Genomic DNA, 22999 nt, shown 5'->3' with positions numbered 1-22999 from the left:
GGATGCAGATACTACAGCATAATTAGTAATCAACATGACAGAAATCTACATCTTGATTAGCACGTGTTCTGCTATTCAGTTAACAAAACATATTTTTCAAACTTCTTTTGGACAAAAATAAATAAATTAAAAAGCTTATTCTTTTATGGTTTAGAGAAAAGAAAATATTTAAGAACTTGATCATCAGAAGACCTAACATACGTCACAGGGAACTTCCCCTAGGTTAAAACCACAAGAGGAAAGTCTATTGATACTAATGATGCAGTTTTTAAACAGAAATGTAGAAAATGTATGAAAATATCTTCGGTAAGAGCGAAACAGAAAGATGAGTAGCATGTGTTATTAGGGATTCCAAGCATGCTCAGTTCCACCTAGAACTTCAAAGTGATCTTTAAAACTGATACTGAAAAAAAAGTCACTTACTTGAAGATATTGCTGAGTGTCTGTGTGGCTGCTTATTTTTTTCTCTGTTCTCAGTCAAAGCACTTCCACTGGCCATGGAAACCAGGTCTAAATCCGTGTCTTCTCTGCTTACGGGGCTTGCCTGGAAGCAGTGGGAGAGAATGTACACAATCATGAAACGAAATAAAACATTTTCTGAATGCAGCTCACATTACCCCAAATAAACAAACAGGGTCTGTCAAACAACCTTCTTCAAAATGATACCACAATCCTTTATTGTTGCATAGGCTGAACAAATGCACTATGTCAAACTTTTTTTTGTAAATAAGAGCCGATCTTAAAATTGTGGTTTGTGATCTGAGTCAGTGCAACAACAAAAGAAAACATTTTAGTACAGTAATTTTGAAGAAAATCAATCTTGCAGATGGCTGATGAAACCTTAAACAGCTTAAGATCATTTACTGACCAGTCTATAATTTAAGTTATAGTTGAATGTCAGAGATGTCATATTAGATTATTTTCTGCAATATTTATGTTCTATCCAGGACACGTATCACTTCAATCAGTCAAGGGCCCAGTAAGTAATTTAATCTTTTAGTTTTTTGTTAATTAACCATAACCATCAGACAGCATTTTAATTATACTTTAGGTAAGACTATTATCTTAATCATAAATTTATAATATCTAGGGGTAGTACATTTTGGCATGAAGCATATTACCAGCACATAAATATGGCAAAATAGAAATTAAAATCTTATTTCATTTTAACAATGGGGTCTTGTTTTGGCAACATGTAGGGTAAAGGTTAAAAATACTGACCTGGAAGATACCCACATTGTAAATGACAGATTGTTAGTTTTGCAGAAGTTACTTCACATTTACTCAACAAGAACTCCTGTTCCTTGAAATTAAAAGCTATTCAACATCAAAACCAGCCATCTAAGAACGTTGTTGACTAGATAGTGAGGGTCAGTAACAATGAAGGGGAAAAATCAGCCACTGCAGAAGAGTGATCTACAAAACCCCCACTGCAGAGCCTGTCAGCTGGAAGTACTGAGTGTAAGGACATACTTAAATTTCCTAATCGCTGGACCTTCAGAAGTGGACTCCAAGAGGCAGATTAAGTCCTTCCTTTATCTGGGCTGAAAAGTCCCAAATCCTTTCAGAACCTAGGTGTCTTACTGAGTAGCACTGATTTTTTTTATAAAAACCAACCAACAAAAAACAAAAAAGGAAAGACTATGCTAGTTGTAATGCCACAGAACTTCTGCATAATATTGCAGTAGCTAGTCTGCGTGATCAGAAATCGACTGGGTCTCAACTCCTTTCTTCAGGGATGGAAGCCTGCAGCTCCCTTTTTCTCAGGAAGATGCCATTACTATAAAGTTGTAGGCTATTCTGGAGGAGACGATCTCCAGACTTCCTGTTCAAACCAGCCCACTGAACCAAGAGCAGCATTGCACCAATGCAGACAGGCTTTGTAGTCTAGTCTAGCTAGAGAACTCAGATGAAATGGAGAACTGTTTAATTTCTTTGTCTTTTTCCTCAGTCACTGCTTAATGTAAAATTCATTTAAAAGTTCATGCATTTTGAAACCAACAGTTACAAATATACAGAGATTTTATGCTCTTCCTTAATGACTATGTACCTTTTGTGTCAGTGCAGAAAGTTTATCCCTTATTTTCTTATACCTTCCTTTTACGTGTTTCATGATAATGATTTTGAAGTTTTGCCTTGCTTAGGTACCAGGCTGTATTATCGCTGTTAACATCAATGTTTTGTTTTCTGCAGAAAAGTCATGAAACTTTGAAAAGAATAACAGTTTTATCTGGCCAACTGTTTACATTTTTGGTCTTAAAATTTACAGTCGCTTTAAGCTTGTGAGAGCTCTGTAGGTTCAAAATCTTTCAATATGAAGTTATTAGTGTTTCCTTAGTAGAAATAATACAATAATTGTGATGGTCAGAGAGATTCAAACCAACTGAATTGATCATTCTTATTTCCACCTAACCTGTTTCAACACACAGCAGAAGTTTTCTAGTGTCCCAACTCTCAAAGATGCAGGAGGCCACAGTATTTTAAACAACTAACCTTTCTATGGAATTATTAGCCAATGCCTAACCGTCACAGTATGGGAAGCTTCAGAATCTTATAGACAACAATAGTCAGAATTACATGATAGATGTTAATAGGGCTCTCTGGATCTCTGATGTAAAATATTTGTAATTTGTTTTCAAATAAAGATAAGTGGTTTCATGTAATTACAGTCAGAGTAACATTTAAGGTTGTATCATTCACTGGAGTAAACTTAATTTCAGGTTTTGATTGAAAATCCTCTGAAGCTAATTAAAACCTTCCTTTTTACATTTATAGCTTAGAACAAAATACTGGGAAGAAATTTAAGATACTGGCATAGTCTTTCACTGAAAGCAATATTGGACTTCCCTCTGTAGTGATCACATTTTACTCTTCAGGTTTTTTGTCCTTAGTGTTATTACTATAAACCTCTTTTTTTTTTTTTTCCTATTAATTGGAAATTAATTTCAATGAAGAGGAATCTTTGCCTTGAATAAAGCTCTGCATCTGCATATTTGTCTGTTCCTATCTATGCTGTAACCTTCTGGGGTTAAAAAGTGCTTTAAAATTGAAACTATAGCTTAATGATTTGGAGGTACCGATTAATAGCAAAACAGTTAATCATGTAGGTAACTTATGCTACATACAAAGATGAATTAGGAATTATACCCTTCTTGTCATTCAGCAAAATCATATTAATTTAAAATGCCCAGTTTAATCTGTAACTCAGCATGCCTCCCTAAGCACTTAGGCAGTAGCAGTAGTAAGCAAAACCATAAAAATGATAAAAGATTAACATAATACAGTCTTAGTTTTACAGCAGGTTACTACATAGGATTTATAACTCCACAAGAAGGGCTAAAGCTTTATTAATATGCAACCTCTGAAATACCCTTTTGCATCCACAAAAAAGAATGTTTTAAATTCTTGGACTGTGCACAAGTATCAGTTCAGTTTAAAAATTACATTAATCATCTAGTATCTTTTAAAAAATGTGTATTTTCTTCTTTCTTTCTCTTTACCAGAACTTTTTCTACTTTTTGATGATTGCAGCTAAGAATTAACTTGATTTTTGTAATAATTTTATAGCTTTTGACTGAGTTACTGTGCAAAAGCATTAGGAGTATGTTCACATTACACACTTTGACCTTTAAATATTAAGAGAACCCATATAAATTTTAAACCCCATAATTCTCCATTCATCTATGTGTACAAACCACAATTATTTCATTGCCTATTTAGTGCTGCTTTTTGCATTAGAGATACATTTTATTCTCTTTTCATTTTTTTTGACATTGTATTGCATTTTTTTATGTATTACATTCATGTGGAACAATGATGTAATTATGTGGCACAGGCTGTGACAATCCCATAAGATTGCCAGTTATGTGGGCACACCACATAATACTATTGTGGGACTGCACCAGTATCTTGTGGAAAGAACTGTTTACTGTAAAGATACAATCTACCTTTGTGCACACATGCTTACCAATAATTACATAATGTGTAATTTAGATAAGATTATTAGATTATGATTTGCTCAGATGAGTACAATTACTGTTTTAGGCTTTACCTAACAAATAACTATTAGTGCTGCTGCAACCAAAACCCATTGCTATGTTGTTGTTTCATGATTTCAGCCACAAAACTTTAACAGTAACCTAAGAATTGGACACACCACACACCACAGGAAAATCTTTGACAAAATATGACTTAAAGAAAATCATAATAGTAACATCTAATCCTTAAAAGCATGTCTTCATTGTTGAAATTTGGAAGAGTTTATGGAAGCACTTCCAAAGCACACATATTCATCACATAGGTGATGAAGCTAAGGAAGAGAGAGAGGTTAGAAAGGCCCAAGATTGATCAGAGTACAGAATGGGGCATATGACACATCATCTAACTGGGAAATACTTTTTATGCAACATTTTACATCATGTACATGAAACTAAGACACTAATTCTGTATAGTTTGTAAGGTTTTGCCCCATTTTTAATGCTCACATAATAATATCAATAAAAATATTGCTAATTTTTTAATAAAATGTGAAGTGTGTGTATACAGATACATACACATATATAGAAATATATTATGAATTAGCCAGTAAGAATCATAACACTGGTCAGTATCACAGGAACTTCTGGATATCTCTGACACTGAGTCTTTTCATTTGGTAAATCTTCAGATTAAATTGCTGATGTTTGTTTCTTCTCCTGTCAAGCTACAGAACTACCCATTTCAGAAAATAGGTATTTTTTTTAAATGCTGCAAAAGAAAATGAATCATGAAAAGAGTAGAGGATATTTTATGATGTAAAATCTATAGAAAAGAGATTGTAGGAACAAGTCTGATACTATACATTGTTTTTAATAATGTCACTGTATTAATAAACTAGTTCATTTTACTGTTTAATGAATGACACTGTGGGCATATCCAAATGATTTAGGTATGGGATTTACAGAATTTAATAACATTTAAACTTGCCTGATTGACAAGAATACATCTTTTTAGTCTTAAATGTAGTAAGCACTGAACTAAAACATACAGTAGCATTTGATGTCTTTAAAACAAAACCATATCAGATTAGAAAAATAGGACCGTATGTACATACATGGAGTGTGCTCAAACATTTTCTTCTCAACTCCATCCATGGGCGATTTGACTGCCAAACAGAGACAACATTAAAGAATTATATCCAATAAAAAAAATAAATCTTGTGGTTGTTTTTACATCAAGTAGGCATTTGAAAAAAAACATCAAGGTATAGCTCAGTTCTGTGGCTCTTCTGAGATTCCACCTGGAGTACTGCATCCAGTTCTGGAGTCCCCAACATAAGAAGGACCTGGAGCTCATGGAAGAAGTCCAGAGAAGGGCCACAAGGATGATCTGGAGCACCTCTGCTATGATGACAGGCTGAGAGAATTTGGGCTTTTCAGCCTGCAGAAGAGAAGATTCCAGGGAGACCTCACAGCAGCCTTCCAGTACCTGAAGGGGGCCTACAGTTAAGCTGTGGAGGGACCTTTTACAAGGGTTTGTAGTGAGATGACAGGGAGTAATGGATCAAAAACTAGAAGAGGGAAGACATTAGGAGGAAATTCTTTACTGTGAGGGTGGTGAGACACTGGAACACGTTGCCCAGTGAAATTGTGGAATCCCTATCCCTAGAAGTGTTCAGGACCAGGCTGCATGGGGCCTTGAGCAACCTGATCTAATGGGAGGTGTCCCTGCCCATGCAGGGAATTTGAAACTGGATGATCTTTAAGGTCTCTTCCAACTCAAACCATTCTATGATTCTATGATATAATGAAAAAAAATTCTTACCAGAAGTTTTATTCGTCTACTGTCACATATCACAGGATCTAACTCAGGCAAAAGATGACAGCTGGGAAAACAGCAAAATAGAAATTTCAATAAATATCATTGTAGTTGGTTCACTAAAATACCTGGACAGAACCTTTTCCTGGAAACACTCCTGCTTAAGTAGAAATTTAAAATAACTCCACAGTTAAGATGTATCAGAGTAATTAATATTAATTGATAATTTTAAGGTATAAGAGTATTTAATATAAAAATATTTTTACTTAAAATAAGATCAAGACATTATTAACAACTAATATTATTTATTCATATAACAGAATACTAATTTAAACATACAAATGTCAATAAATGCAACTATGCATGAACTTTTGCACATACCCAAATAAATTATAGCCAAGTAAAGTTGTTATATTACTTTATGTAGGAGAAAAAGTTGGTTTCAGTTACATAAATGTATCAACTGTTCTAAACAATCTACCAGTGGTGTTCAAATGGAGATCAGTGGGACTTTTGCCAAATTCAGAAATGGTATTATAATTTTTAAAAAGGCCAATACAAATACTAGCACACACCTGCAGAGGTAATATAATAGCATTTTTAAAAAAAATCTTTTACAAATTTCTGTGCCTTCTTACTTTCAAACATCACTACATGTCCTTTTCCAATGTTTTCATTCAAGTTAAAAGTCATTACAGTTATCTTAAACAAACACTTGGAGGGCTTCACTATTATGGAACATGACCAACAGATACATATTTTCTAAGGAATATGCGCTACGTATACTTTCTACAGGCACTGATACAATTTAGAGATGTGGAATATTTTTCCATACAAATTATAACAACATGCAGTCCACTTCATTACAAATTAAATACATCTTTAATGAAAATAAAGTTCAAACTTTTACACTGAATCCACTGCTTGCCTACTGACACCTTGTTTGGTTTTATTAGAGGTGCTTGGCATTGTGTCTACTAATGACTTCACTGAGATATCAATGGTTTATATTGAATTTATGACCAAAATAGACTTAATATTACTTCATGTCAGTTTAGGGAATGAGATTAACAAATACAGGCTGGGGGGAGAATGGCTAGAGAGCAGTCTTGAGGAAAAGCACTTGGGGGTGGTAGATGATGAGAAGCTCGACATGAGCCTCCAGTGTACACTTGCAGCCCAGAGAGCCAACTGCATCCTGGGCTGCATCAAAAAAAGTGTAGCCAGGAAAGACATGGAACTGTTGGAAAGGGTCCAGAGGAGGGCCACAAAGATGATCTAAGGCTGGAGCATCTCTGCTATGAAGACAGGCTGATGAAGCTGGGGCTGTTTAGCTGGGAGAAGAGAAGGCTCTGGGGAGAGGGAGCAGCGTTCCAGTACCTGAAGGGGTCTACATGAAAGATTGTTTTAAACTGAAAGATGATACATTTAGGTTAGACATATAGGAAGAAGTTAATCACCATAAGTGTAGTAAGGCACTGGAATAGGTTTCCCAGGGAGGCTGTGGAAGCCCCCTCACTGAAGGTGTTTAAGGGCAGGTTGGATGAGGCTTTGTGCAGCCTGGTCTAGTGTGAGGTGTCCTTGCTCATAGCAGGGAGGTTGGAACCTGATGATCTTTAAGGTCCCTTCCAATCTTAACCATTCTATGATTCTATTATTTAACTGTATAATAATAAAAAATAAAGATAGAATGAACACATTTACAACATTTTACTAAAAGATACTATGAAGATGTAAAAGTTTGGTCTATGTTTTGAAGACAAAATAAAAATACATACTATCTAGTTAAAAAGTGTGGATTTTACTTCCTTAATCAAATCTAACAATATATATAATACTACGTAAAACCATAATATATGTATATATACCAATAAAGGTACAAAATATATGATGAATAAGCACTTTTTTTCCATACTCTTTGTAATTTAAAAGCCACTGCATTGCTAGCATAAAGCTATATAAATTTTTATCATTAGATTCTGCACCGTGTATAATTTCATCATCACTGTGGACAAAGTGTCTATACAATGAATACTAAAACAATTTTAGAGGGGACTATGTTTGGGACCCAGAAGTACGGCGTACTGCCTGCTAGCTGCAAAGTTATGTTTGTTTTAAAACTATTAACCTAGGTTTTGCTTTACAAGATCAATACAATAAATAAATAAATAGATAAACCTAATTTAAAAGCAATGACCTCACCATTTGGTATTTTTGGAACTGGCTGCTTCATAATCCAAAAGCTGTGGATGAAGCCATTGGTATGTAAAGTCTTTTCTTCTTTGTAATTTGTCATCTAAAGTAGAATCCAGCTGAGAAAATTCTTCTTTTTTACCTGGGGAGGTAAAAAACTTTTTTAACACTAACATCTCTCTTTTAAATACTTATGAAAATAATACTGTGTTATGAATTGAAACACAGCATTATCACATTTCTATTCCATTTATGAACATCATGTGTTTGAGGATCTGGTGTATCAGTATCATTAATATGCATTTACTTGATAGCTTTCTTAAAATTAGGGCTCTGGGTTTTTTAAAAAAACCTGGACCTGATTTTGCAGAAGTACTAACACTCACAAATTCCACAGAAGTTCCACAGAGCTGTAAGCATTCTGCATCTTTGAAATGGATCAGACCTATAATCTTTAATTGTTAAACCCAGACAAGTCTTAGAATATCAAAGAAAAAAGGAATACATCAAAGAAGGCATAACTCCGTCAAAAACCAAATTAATCACAGAGGTATTTAAAGTATTGTACCCTCATTAGATTATCACTTCTAAGCTTTCAATCTTTCTGACTTTTTTTTTACATGACACACACGTTAATAATTTAAGATTGGAATAGCCTTACATTTGGCATTAATACAGTAACGATTTTTAGGCATTGCCAATTAATCATCCATACATATACAGTGCCCTTAGGCCAGATCCCATACAGCTTTCAGAGGCACCTACTGCCACTATCATACAGAATTTGGGCATCTAGGTAGAGAGAACTTATTCAGAAGAGCCTGGGCACATGAAATGCCCTTGGAAGGAAAAGAAATTATTTTCTAGATCCACAAATCAACACATAATTCCATAAGAACCTGAACTTTTGGATCCAGAAAAATGTCAGCATCTGTCAAATTCACTTGCTGGGCCTGACTCATGTTCAGTGTAAAATATGGATGCTACTTATGTACTTTAGACTATCTCTGGATAATCCATTAAATTAAAGGACAAGGCCTAAGAATCTGTGAACCACTTCTGGTGAACTGCTAGGGCACTAGCACTAGAGCCAGTTTTCTTCTCATAGGTGTTTCTTCAAGACTGATACATCTTGTGCCCTCAGCTATAGCAGTTAGCTTTAAAAAGAGGATTGAAGGACACCCAAAGGGAATAGCTTGGTATGTGCAAGAGGACGCTGAGGAACCTGATCCAATACTGTTTAGTTGGTTTTTTTTTTCCAATTAAATTTGTTAATGGTTGTAGGATAAGAGGTCTAACTTCAATATGTCATATGTTTCTTGAAACAGAGAAATATGTGCAGAAGGCTGCACTGTATCCAACAATTTACAGCTAAATTTTGTGTTTAGAGGGTGATTTAATTCACTTCAAAACTTCATTGATATAGAGTACAATACAAATAAAGTAAGAGACTAAGAAAACTAAAAGACCTACAGTGAGAAAGAAGGGCTTGGAATTTCTTCAGCATTCTAAGTTTTCCTCCTTTAATATAAAAAATATGTGACCAGAGTTAATTTTCTCAAGATGTATTCTGGAAATAGTGCTCCTAATATAGGAATTAGGAAGCTGAGATTGGGTATAAAATTCCTACCAGTGCTATTAATATTTTGAAATTTTTCTTATCTGTCAGTATTCTGGTATACATTGCTGGTCAGCAATGTATATTAGCAGGGTATGTGCATGTGAGTCTGTGTAAGAGTGTACAAACAAATTTAGGTTGGAAAAGACTTTTAAGATTGTCAGGTCCATGCTGTAATACACATCAATAAACAACCTTGAAATTCCAAATCTAAAATACAACTTTTAATCTCATTTTATCCATATGTAAGGTAACAAACAAAATGGCATTATTTCTGTAACAATCTGTATAATACACACAGAACAGAAAGCAAAAACAACAGAATAACATTGCTACCAAGGCAAGAAATTGAAGAATTTTGAAACAGATAGGAAAATAACAATAATAATAAAACCCCCACAACTATGACCCTCCCTCCACTTCCAAAACCATCTGGAAATGTATACCAGGATATAAGAGAAATGAAAGGAATTTCTTCTCTTTTATAAAAAGCTTGACACATTTGTTAGGAGTCTATTTTGTCAGAAGTCACAAAAGCATTACGTAACAATCACTACAGGTCCAAAACACAGGTTTTGGGAAAAAAATGGAATTTAGAGCAGTCTTTAGCATGCTGGTAGGTATTCAGTGAATACAGTTGTATGAGCAATATGTACAAGACTTCCAGACAGTTGGTAGTATCAAGTGGTAGTAACTGATACAGAGGTTTTTTTCACATAAAATTACAGTATCTCCAGATAATTTTAGTTTTACTACAACTCAAGTCTGGAATTTTCAGATAGTGAAACACACGCATTTCTATCTAAATAAAAAAAACCACAAAAACTTGTTTGTGACATAGCTATATTGTACATATTAATTCATTTTAGATGTTATTTTTAAGCTGAATAACTTTTGAGAAAACCAACTTCCATCTCTAGGACTAGAAAGCTGTAGAAATACTTGCAGTATTTGTATTTAAGTTGACAGCTGGACAAAAGATGAAATATATTTTTTTCACAAGACTACCACATCAGGTTATGACACGCAAAATTTCTTGATGCTTAAAAATGAATTTTCAATTACATGATGAGTTTTGAACATGGGAGTGCTGATGCACTCCACAAAGAGCACATCTTTCAAAAATTAGAAGAGCAATTAGTGAATGGAAAAAAAAAATCCTTTCAAGGATTTTTTTCTAAAGCTTGTGTCTTTTTTCTCTTTTCACATGGTGTTTAATAATTTTTTCAGGCTATAGATAAGGTCTACTATACTACTATTCCATCAGCAATACTCCTCTAATATCTTCATCTGCTATTGTAATAATCGCTCTTTTACCACATGACTGTTCTTGACCTCGCCCTCACACTCATTTTTCCTGCACCGAGTCCAGGTATTCACCACACTCTCAGTTAGGACCATAGTCTTTACTTTGGCTGTCCTTTTTCTCCATGTTTTCATTTCTGTTTTTTTTGTTTTTTTTCTCTCTCTTTTACACTGTGCTCTGTTTCTAGGTGATTAACACCAGTAATAAAACTTCACCTACTTAGTTCATCCCACTTCAGAGATTACCACATTTCAGTCTGAGCTTTCTGTGTTATCTCTTTGATCTCTTATTATTAGATTATGTAAAAGCCGAACCCTTTCATTGAGATTCCCAAACTAGTGAAACAGTACAAATTTCAGCTTCTGAATTCAAGGAAAACAGGATTTCATACTTGGGGCTTCTCATACATTCCTTTCTATTTTGCTACTTGTTCTTGCCTCTGCAGAATACACCACCACTACTATTTATAAGCAGCAACTCGTATTTATCACTAGCTTATTGGTTACGCTCAATTTGTTACTTTCCCAACATTGAGGCAAATCAAAGTCTTTCTCAGTCTTCAGTGGTGTACTTTTAAGACACCTAATTTAAAGTTATTTCTCTCTATTCATATCACAGTGGTGTTGATGAAGTTCTCCCAGTATTTCCTGGTTCTACTCTGTTCTGCTGCAACTCTCTGATCACACAAATATATTGCAAACTACTGCTCCATATTAAATTGCTTGTGTCTTTTCCTCTTCTTGTGAACATGGTACATTTTCCTTTGAATTGCTTTATAGCCTTCACTTTCCTGGCACTGACTTCAAGGCACATTCAACACTATTCCTTCTGATTTATCCAACTTTCTCAGCTTTCTGCACTCCTCCATTTATGTTAAACACAATTTCTGAGTTGATCTATAAACCGAAATAAAGATTTCACCTGAGGTGTGTACAGGAAATTGCCACACATGCAATTGCTAATTTAATTTTTTGCTAATATATGATGATTCTGATCTGATTCAGGCAGTGAATCTTGGGGTAAGTACTTGAAGATCTACCTGGGGAAAGATATACTGATTGAATAATGGAGGGCTAATAACAATAATAACATAATAATAGGTTGCTTGGGTAAATTAAAAAAAGTCATAGAGATGGGAATAAAAAATAAAGGGACAGCAGTGGACCAGTTTATAATACAGGCTCTCTAATAATTTCTGCCAGATTCCCTTGTCCACCAAATAAATAATTCTTTAAAAAAAAAACCCAAAATAAAAACAGAAAACAAACCAATAGTCTTCCATTTCAGTAAACTCATTATTTTTGTACAACTTAAATAATTAAATTTAGAGTTATGCAGAATACTGTTAAAACACATTCATAGCAAGGAAATATTCAGAAAAAAAAAATGTTTATGTCTTCAGATTATTACAGCAGTCATTTAACATTGAAGTTAAACAAATAGTTACAGTTATTTATTTTAACCTCAGTCAGTGACAAAGGCCATGTGATTTTTTTCATGAAGCAGAAGAAAAAGTAGGGGAATAAACTGCAAAAATCATATGGAAGTGTTAAGATTCTAATTCTTCTGAAAACTTCCAAGAAAATGCAAATATCAAGCTCTGATGACTGAGTCTATGATTTTGCTCAGCTGAAATGTAGCAGCTGCTCCAGGTATTTTTGTTTTAAGGCAAGTATTAAAGGCAAGAAAGCATCAAACTCTTCTGCCCCAGTGTGCTGGACTCTTATATTGCAGTAATAGTATAATGAGCAGCATTACTATGAGGGTAGCCAGATATTTTCCTGTTGGATTAATGCTGTGGTGAAAGTGAAGCCAGGAATAAATGTAAAAAAAGTGGTAATAGATAGTAAAAAGTGTATATATATACAAAAAATTTTAGTATGCCAGCATCTGCCTACACAGAGACAAACACATGTAGCTTCCTCAGCTTCACAAAACCTAAACAGATAGAAGTTGCATTACATCTAAAAAGAACAAACATATTTCTCAGTCCAACCACCCAAAGGAAGGCTTATTCTATGTATAGGTTGGGAAATAACACAAAATAGCTTCATGTTTGAGAAAATAAGTTGGTTCTTTCTTAAAAAAAAACACCCAACAAACCACAACAGAAAACCAACCCCCAACTCTACCGAAATGGAGAAACGACAGGGATGATATTCTACCCACATGCACAAAAAGAGATGAATTTCTATCGTAAACTATTCCTTCCTGCAATCAGCACTCTTCAAGATCCACTCAGGCTTTTAACATTTCAAGAACTACATGAAAAACCTATAGCACTATGCTGTATGTTCACATTATTCTTCTGTGTATTATTCTGCTAACAGGGTGCTCTCTAGCCTATGAAATACCTGCTTCAGCTCCCCAGTATGGGCAAATTTCATTTGAAATTCAGTTTAATTTGCTGAGAAGTAAATTTGGAGTATAGCCAAAAGCTACCCAGAAATCTTTGGATATTCAACATCCTTAAAGAATCAAAGAAATCAAGAGGTAAATAAATATTTTTAAATGGTATGTTCAACATTTCCATGCTTAATTATCCATTAGTAAATGTAAGGAATAAATAAGATGGAAGTAGATTGAGCCTATTTTGATTATCCTTATGGCCTATACTCACATTCTGTCTCATCCCCCAAATCTCACTAGTACAGACTCTACCTCTAGATTTCCTCAAAATCTTTGGGAATTAATAGCCCCTCTAATGATGGACATTCTCTGCTGAAAAGAGGAATGGATTTTATATAGGTCAGGAGAAAATTAAGAGATTAATAATTTTTTTTTTTTTTTTATTCCAGAATCTTTTGATAGATTTTATTTCTACACATTTCAGTTCTTAAGATTATCTGACAAGAACAATCAAGAACTTGAACAGAAGTGCTTAGTTGCTCAGCAATGAAACAGCAGTCCCAAGCAAGAAAAGATGATCACTTTGTATTGAGTCCAAGCCAGAAGAATACCTTTCTCTAAATTCAATAAACTAAGCAAAACTATTTAAGACATCAGATCTTCCAAAGGAATTCTCAAAAAAAAACAAATACAAAGGAACATTTTGTAAGACCACAGAAGGTCTAACTACTATGTTGTTCCCTATTGAGAGGGCAAAAACTGTAAGATGCAACAAATTTTATTGAGTGTGACAATCTTTAAGGTAGGCTTTGTTTGTACTGAAGGACTCAAAAGTAAAAGAAAGGGTCCAAAAAATCCAAATCCAACCAAAGATTTTATCAAAATAACAATTTGAGCTCTCTGTGTGACAAGAAGACACATATGCCAAGTATTTTAAAAAACCAAAACACATTACTTGGGAGCAGGATGAAGTTACTCAGCAAAGCTCTTATACTACATTAATAATTGTCTTGTAATTTTAATGAGCAAGTAAGTAAAATATGTAAATTATAGAAACAACTTGTGAGCATTCATTCAAAAAGACTACTATGTTTATTCTTGAGAATAAACATTTTTCCTAGATAAGTACCTGAATAACATATTAACTTGTCTTTAAGAACTCCTGATCATCAACATGCGTGATGAGCATGACCACCATATGTGATTGGTACATTTTAATGCACAGTAACACTGAAAGTGAAATAATGAAATTATTCTATTAATGTCAAGATGTACTGAAGTTATGTATACTTATGAATTCATTCTCTATTCTATCTACTATGCATACATATAGTTTCCAATTGTTTCCAAAGTGATCCAATAATTCAATTAAATGTTCCAATAATTTCCAAAGTGTTTTATTTTGTGTATGGGAAACTTTCTGCCCTACTTCCCTATGCTGAGTCAAAATGCCTGTTGGTATTTGATGAAGATACTGAAATAATTCACAGCTTTGTCACTGCAGTAACAAATACACACACAATGTCTACACAGACTAAGTGCAAGGTTGCTGTTTAATCTACTTTATACAAAAACCCAGAGGTACCATGAAGATCAGGCTTGTCATTATGACAAACATTGTATAAATGAGGCTTGATTTAATGCTCATTGAATTCAGATAGACATGGTTCTTTTTCTTAAGATTCTGCATCTAAAGTGAGTTAATCTCTGAGTATGTACAATACCTATATATTTCTATCCAGCTTAAATATAACCATAAATACTAAACTTCTGAGTGACAAAAAATATATACATAGAATTACTAATTATTTTTTATCAAGTTATACTTAATTGGTTGATACATCATGGAAAAAAATAAACAATATGAATTTCTGGTATTTTATGGATCTATTAAGAAAATATAATTTAATTTGAAAAGAAGGACAGGTAAAAGCAAAACAAAGCCACTATTTGCCTGTAATTTGCCTCAGGTTGATTCTTAATTCATATGGCTTTTATATATATACATTCATATGGATATTATATTTTTATAGATTTCTTGATTAATTGGACTGAAATTTTCAGCTTGTAAACACATGAAAAATGCAATAATTGAAACACAGTATATGATTTTAGAGAAATAAACACATACTAAAGAGTACTAAGCCCCAGGGGAACAGAACTGACTTAATGATATGGATTCTGGATCAGTTACAGTTACAATGGCACTGTTTTTTCTACCTAAGCAGAGAAGATTTGAATGATTTACTTCACTGAATGAAGGAATCAGAATTGAAAAAGGAATAAATTAGCTCTGAGTCCTGCTGTTCTTTTATAAGTTTTGTTGGATTTCAATTTAAATTATTTTTTAATCAGAAAATGAACAAAATAAACCCAGTTGTATTACTGAACATAATTTAATCTTCTTTAAGCTTGATTGTAAATACTTTATTCTTAGAGCAGGTGTGTTTAAATTAGTTTCATTTTTACTAAGCTTTTAAGCTAAATTGCTACAAAAGTCTCCAACTCACTGACTTAAATATGTCTGTACATATTTAAAAAATAATTCATATACAAGGGAATAAGTTAAATAACATGATGAATAGGTGAATCTGCCTCATGTGCATTCTGTTTATATTTACCATAGCTTTCAGGGCAGCCATAACTAATTAACTTAGAAGTATAATTTGTTCTACCTGTTTCCTAACAAGAAGTAAAACAGTTGTCCATTCTTAACTTGTTTACAGCCAATTTATCTAAGCTCCTGTAAGTAGCACCAGAATTTACAGAGCACTAAACTCTAATCCAAAAAGGAGCGAAATCCCATCAATTCCAATTAGTTAAGCAAACTCCCACTGGAGACTAAGCTACTTCAATAGCTAATAATTAAGAATATATTATTTACTCCAGAAGAAAGGAATAGATTATTATATTATGAGTTTTACAACCTTACAGACTAAATTAGGCTATTGAAATCGTATTAATTTACATGAGAATTTGTATATTATTAATTACATATATTATGATATATATATATTAATTTTTGGTAGATGAATTTAATTGATTATGATGTAACTGGTCCAACCAAGTTTTTATTTTCACTGTAACAGTTGCTGTCATGAAGAACAAGCAGTTCAACGCAAGATATAACAATTTTGACACAAAGTATTCTGAGTGAAAATGCAAACAGAATTATTTAAAACAGTTGAAGAAATAAAGAAGTATTACATAGTCATATTTGCATTATTAAAGAAACAAACAACCTAGTGGAGTAAGCACAAAGCATTATTTGGTTCAGCAAGATTTTTCTGCTTTTTTGTAAAGCAAAGAAATCAATACATTGATCAGTATCAATCAATGTTTAATCAGAAGCAGTATCTTAGGGGTATTGATACAGATGTAAGAAAAAGGTAAATGCATCTGCAGTGAGAATACAAAAAAATTATCTAAGAAAACAGAGAAACTTGTCTGTAACTTGGATCACGGCTCTTGAAATTCTCTTTAAAGCCTTTGAACTTCTCCATATTCTGGTTCAGTGAATGCAGCAAGGGATACTAAAACTGGAGAAATGTCTGAATAGCATCATCGTCCTCAAGGCAGCCAGGTCTCTAAACAGACTCTCCCTCAGGATTCTGGCTAGAAGAGGAGGAAAACAGGAGAAAAGAATGCAATGATGTAGCAAAATAGTCACTAAAATCAAGATATCTGATTTTCAATGATATTTAAAAAGTCTTAATTCTACTCACCTTCTCCTGGGTTCCAGATTCTTCAGCTTTCACCTGACTAGTGCTGAATAACTACATCTCACAGTGCTCTGGGTGCTCATCAGTACTGTCTCACTGAGCAACTGCATTCATTATGGAATGAAAAAAGGGATTTTCCCCTGCTCTTTCTATAATGAACAAATATATTATTGCTGGGAAGACATATAAACATATAACACTCTCATAAGGGAAATAAAACAAATTTCAAAAGAAGGAAGTAGTATGAGGTATGAATAACTTGCAAGCTTAGTAACAGAGTGAAATAATAGTAACTGTTTCTACTAAGGTACAAAACCCAAAAATCCTGAGCAGCCATAACTGTGGAAGAAGCAACTTTTAAAATTGATTCCAAGTAAGCTTTTATAAATATTTCCATTTGCAATAAATGACAGAATTCTGAAAGAGAATTTTGAATACAGTGCACACAGCTCACATGGTATGATGACAGCCTATGCAGTGTTTTAGCATATGTAGACCAGACTACAAGTAGAATCTGACAAAACCTAAGAAGGCAGACCTGGCTAAGAGTCAGGAGTCACGCTTATTAAATTGAACTCTCAGGGGTATCATGCAATCAGAGGTCACAATCGAGGCAACAGAAGCAATGTCACGATATCAGAGAAAGGGCCAATTCAGACCTGCTCCCTGACAGGCAGTGAGGTCACGGCTTGCGGCAAATAACTGTATTAAAAGGGAATATTCTCTGCACACTTTTAGAACTGTCATCTGAACAAACAAAGCCAGGTCATTGGTAGGTTAAATCAGAACTTTCTGCCTTAGCAGCACATAGCTTCCTTTCTTTTTACATTCAATGTTAATTTATCTGTACTCACTACTACAAAATATACATCAGCTTCTCAAGCAAAATCTTGATATATTTAGCTTTGAAATACACTGTAGTGTTCATTTTTCCTCCTTTTTAAAAGTTAAATACTATCTTTGACAAAAGATATCCCTGCTCTCTTCATAAGATGAAAATTACTAAGCTTGCTTCACACTTGAAAACAACAAGGCTTGCCAGAGCTTCAGGGAAATTACTTTCCACATTGAATTTCTTATTACCTCTGATACTCAATCTGCATTTAGAAACCATTAAAATAATTGCAATTATTAATAAAATACTTGTTTAATGACAATGGTGAAAGTGAAATGAAGTTCTTCTTTTGTCTAGCTGCTTGCATTTCTTTACTTCGCTACCTGGATTTCCTTATTTTGCTACCATGTAGAGTCTTCTACAAGAGTCTACAAATGCAACAATTTATGCAATTATAACCACGTTGGATTAGTTAATCGGACGATAAACCTTCAAAGGAAGAGCAATTCTAGACTGTCATGTAAGTAAAATTGCCTTCAAAAATATTATCTCTGTATATAGTCTTTCTTAAGAATATAAGTAAAAAAATACAAATAACCACACAAATTCAGTGTTTCTACCTTTCTTTATAGACATAACAAAGATACAATATCTGCAGTGCACACAGCAAAAAAGCATAAACTTATGAAATTAAAAAAAAATTCTAAAAAGTTTCTGTACTGCACATTGTAAGAATTGAACTGCAAAGATATGAAGTGGGAAGACGTTCCTTATAGAAATAACACAGCATCAAAATTACACAGATATTACTGTGTGATTATACACTTTTATTAAAATACTTTAGTTACTTACAATTCCTTGTAAATTAATCTAAGTCTACCAAACATACTATTTTATACATAACTTTGGTATAAGAGTTCATATTGAATTGCATAAAATTCTCAATACCTAGATTTCACTTTCAGAGTCTTGTTTAAATATTTGGTTGACAGATGTTGCACATTACCAAAATATATTATGTCTCTGACCACAACATTATTACTTATAAAAAAGAGATTCAAATGTTTGTTCAATGTTAAACGCATGAAAATACCTTTTTGAAATACTGTAAATCTCTGACCTTATTAATCATATTAATTCTTTGTAACACTATAGTTCCCATTACAGAATAGAAAAAAAATAATAAAATAATATATATATATAAGCAACTTTAACCTATTACATTTTCACATCAATGAAAATATCTGGGGTGAAGGCCTTCCTTTAATTCTCCACAGAAAGTACTTAAAGTATGCAGAGGCACTGCTATTAAAATGTATGTCTACAGGAAACACTTTTTCATTGTGATTTAAAATGTTTCATGTTGTCCAAATGAAACAAGATTCTACCTATAAAATATTTCTAAGAATACATTATATTCCTTGTTCATAGCTCCATACCAGCTGAAAAGTCTTTTGCAAGATGAACACTTGTACAGTGTAACATTGATGATACTTCTGAGGACACAAAACATACTTTTTCTGCAGCTTGCATACCAATATGATTTTAATGCTTGAAATACTCACTTTGGAAAATGCTTGGAATATATCTGAAAATGCACTTTTAATGACCTCCTAATTAGCAATTATTTTTTTTTTGAAGTGTCAAAAGAATACTGAGTATTGTTCAGTAAAAGCAAAACAAGTAAACAAACCACTCCAATACTGACTACAGTCCCCAGGCATCTAAACAGATGGCAACAAATTCAACAATTACTTTTAACTACACACACTACATCTGAGTGCTGTAATACTTTATTTTAGAGGAACTTAGCCAAATGTATTCTTGCTTATCCCCTCCAACCAAATCCATTTGGATTTAACTTGTTGCTAAAATTATCTGTCTTTTGCACTCTAAGACCTGGGTCACAACCTTACTTAGGGACAGGAAATAGTTATCAGGTCACTGAATGGTCAAATGAAAAGGATTTGAAATGCTTCGGTACTCAGGGGTCTATTCATCCAAAATGATTGCCTTATGTAGTATTAAAAGCTATGAATGTGGAGTCAACTTGTTTGCATATACATTGTCTGAGATGCAGATATCTTCATTACCTAGCCTTCGGACTCAAAATGCCAAGGAAAGGAGAAAAAAAGAGAGGCAGAATCTCAGAAGATGAAAAAAACCACTATTTGAACTATTGTGTTACCTTAGTCAACAATAAGAAAAACTAGTGACATTTCAGGTGAAATCTCATCCCCACTGAAGTCATCACTGGGCAGTTATTATCAAAAAAAGCAATAAAACTTTTTTTCTTAAAAGCAGTTCCTTGTGATGAAATTGTGATGAAAGCACAGGTGATAGCCTACACATTGCATAATATCCAATTTTTGGAAGTTTGTTGGAACAAACACTCTCTAGCCTGATGCACTAATAACGTCCTGATATCACCACAAATTACAACAGTCTGCGAAACAGTGGAGACATGAGCAAAGACATAACACACAGGCAGGTGAAATATGTGATCAGAAACCTTTAACATTTAAAGACAGGAACCCTGTTGGTATGTAAGTTGGTATGTACCTATGGCAGATACCTCCTGTTCAGGCAAACAGAAAGTCCCTTTTTTTCTTTGAATTGAATGTGAAAAGCAAGAATATGATTTTAAAATTCCTGTGTCTAGGTAATTTCTAGATATTTAGGCACTGACTTCCACTGCATAAATTCACATAAATGATGTTTTAACTTTTTTTTTAAAACACATCCCATAATTTCAGGATTGCTTCACTCCACAAATACTGAAAAAATATCATTGATGGACAGGAGGCTAGAAAATTAGGCACAGATTTTATTTTTTAGTTTTATTTTATAATAAGAAACTGGGCCACTAGAACTATGTAACTGAAGCTTGAGTGCGTGCACTGTAAGGCCCCTGCAGTCTTTTACAACTTCTCAGCGTACCGCTGCTGTGAACTGGGTTTGCACTCTGCCAGCAGAGCAGCTCTGACCCATGGAGAGCACTCCTTCAGATCAACACTGCCTCAGGCTTTACTGCTTTCTCCAAGAAGTCTTACATTTCAGGCATCAAGTTGAATTTCTTCTGGAGATGATTAACCCAAACCCATGACAGATTTTTTCCAAGATATCCAACTCCTTATGTTTATTTTATCCTGGCTCTTTTTGGATGTACTGGACACAAGTAACCGACTCATTTTACATGTTAAAGGGCTGGTAGAGAGCCATTAATTCCTTAAAATGAGAAAATATTTCAATGCGAGAGTTCTGTTGTGTGAGCTCAAGCTAAATAATAAGAAACAAAGCCATAGAAATCTGATTTTGAAAGATAGATCCCCTTCCACACTACAGGTTTCTGTAACGCATTTTCATCACATTTCAGGACAGCTCTTACATTCTTCGGAAATGCATTGTTCTGTCATTTTTGCCAGTGCAGAAACTGCTTCCCTAATGTGGCATACAAATCTAAAGCTGGGAGATATCAATAATTGCATTTTACTGTAAATGTGGCAATTCAGCTAGTAGAATTGCAGCAAGGGCAGGTTTAGAATGTGGCTATCAATCCTTTTCAGAACACAGCTGATGATCTAATTTATGAATGGATGTTTACAAACAATGTGCTTCCTGGGAGTTGATGCCATTCATATTTTTCCATTAAAATAGCTAATTTCTAAAAGACTAAAGCAGCTACAACAAATTATTAGCTATAATTCAATGTCTTTTAAAATCCTTTTAGATAACAACAAACAAAATATTTAAAGCAAAGAAAATGATGACCGTTCTACTCTTGGTACCTTCTCTTAAATCTCATGGAGATATTTAGAAGCATCTGTGATTTGAATCAATATACATTCTATTTAATTACCACATATACTTTTTCTTCAACGTATTCTTATTTCATAATACAGAAAATCTAAGAAACTATGTTGATAATTATGAAACAATATTTAATGAGCTCACATAATCAATTCAAAGGTAACCTTAAATTACAACTTCCCAAAGTCTCAAGTTCACCTTTTTAATTAGATCTACTAAAAATAATCTATAAGAATGCTTTGCAACATTTTCCACTTGAGACTAAATGGAGTTTCATAATTGTGAAGTATCACAAAGTTGGAAAACAGACAACTTTAAATGGATCCTTGTTACTTATCTTCCAATCATTTGACATAATCCAAATATCATTTTACCTCTCATTCCTGTTTCAAATGAAAAAATAAATGTTATTTCTACTGACAATTTCAAGAGAAATAAAAAAATATTTCCATGATTAAAAGCCACCTGAGAAAGCATAATCTATTCATTATCAAATTTGTTTCGGTAAAATCTGTCTTAACATTATACACAGTTTTCTTTTATCACCAATGAGCATAAAATGACAGGAAATACAGTACTGCCAATTAGAACTACAGGTTCCCAAACTACAGTAAACCTCTTGACAACACAGACTAACGTATTTTTAATATAGTTAAACTTTCTGGCATTGGTTATTGTACACATTCCTGGATGAAGTCAGGTTGCATTGTTTCCACTTCTTTGAAGTGCCACTGATGGATATGGATACGACTAAAACTAAATGTACTGTAAATGCCAATAAACCACTTAATCTACATAATTAATTAGAACATAGGAAATTCTGAGAAACTAAGTGAATAATATCCAAATAATATTTGGATAGTTTGAGTCAACTCTCAGTTATCTACTGCATCCTTCCAATTTGCTCTATAAAATTTGAATCCAGCTTCCTATTTCATTGAACAGAAATTATTTGTCTAACCCACCAAAACTGTTGAGATAGATGGATTAAAGAGGACCCCAAAAGATACATACTTTTGCTAAATCTTGTAGCAAAACAATGTGCTAGGCCAGGGGGCTCCTTCTTTAGATTTGAGCTGCTGTATTGGGACAAAGTACTCACACTGTTGTTTGGAAAAGTAGGTACCCTTCCTCTGTGCAAATGAAATGACGAACCCTGTAATTACCAACCCACAGCTGGCAGAAATGTTCTGTTAAACATTCAGCCAGGACTAGTTGGAACTTTCCAAGAAAAGAGGAGTCAAGGATGGATTTTTCTTCTATTCCTGATCTACTTTGTCCAAAATAGTAAAGACTATTTTACATTAAGTCAATGACTGAAATAGCTCATAGAAAAGAGAAGTAGTCATGAAGCCTTCTAAAAATATGCT

The 22999-nt window shown here is 33.6% G+C and overlaps 1 protein-coding gene across 1 annotated transcript in view; it reads right to left on the bottom strand.

Moving 5' to 3' along the window:
* The window catches only part of LRRIQ1 (leucine-rich repeats and IQ motif containing 1), a 106937-nt gene that overhangs the window by 14796 nt on the left and 69142 nt on the right, over positions 1 to 22999 (bottom strand). The window contains 3 exon segments of the mRNA XM_010007995.1: positions 424 to 544; positions 5803 to 5863; positions 7999 to 8131. Of these exon segments, the coding sequence (XP_010006297.1) occupies positions 424 to 544; positions 5803 to 5863; positions 7999 to 8131 (315 nt within the window).

This window comes from Chaetura pelagica, unplaced genomic scaffold (genome assembly GCF_000747805.2).
Source record: "Chaetura pelagica isolate M959 unplaced genomic scaffold, ChaPel_1.0 scaffold50, whole genome shotgun sequence".
NCBI lineage: Eukaryota > Metazoa > Chordata > Aves > Apodiformes > Apodidae > Chaetura > Chaetura pelagica.
This window is presented reverse-complemented; position numbering and strand designations above follow the sequence as displayed.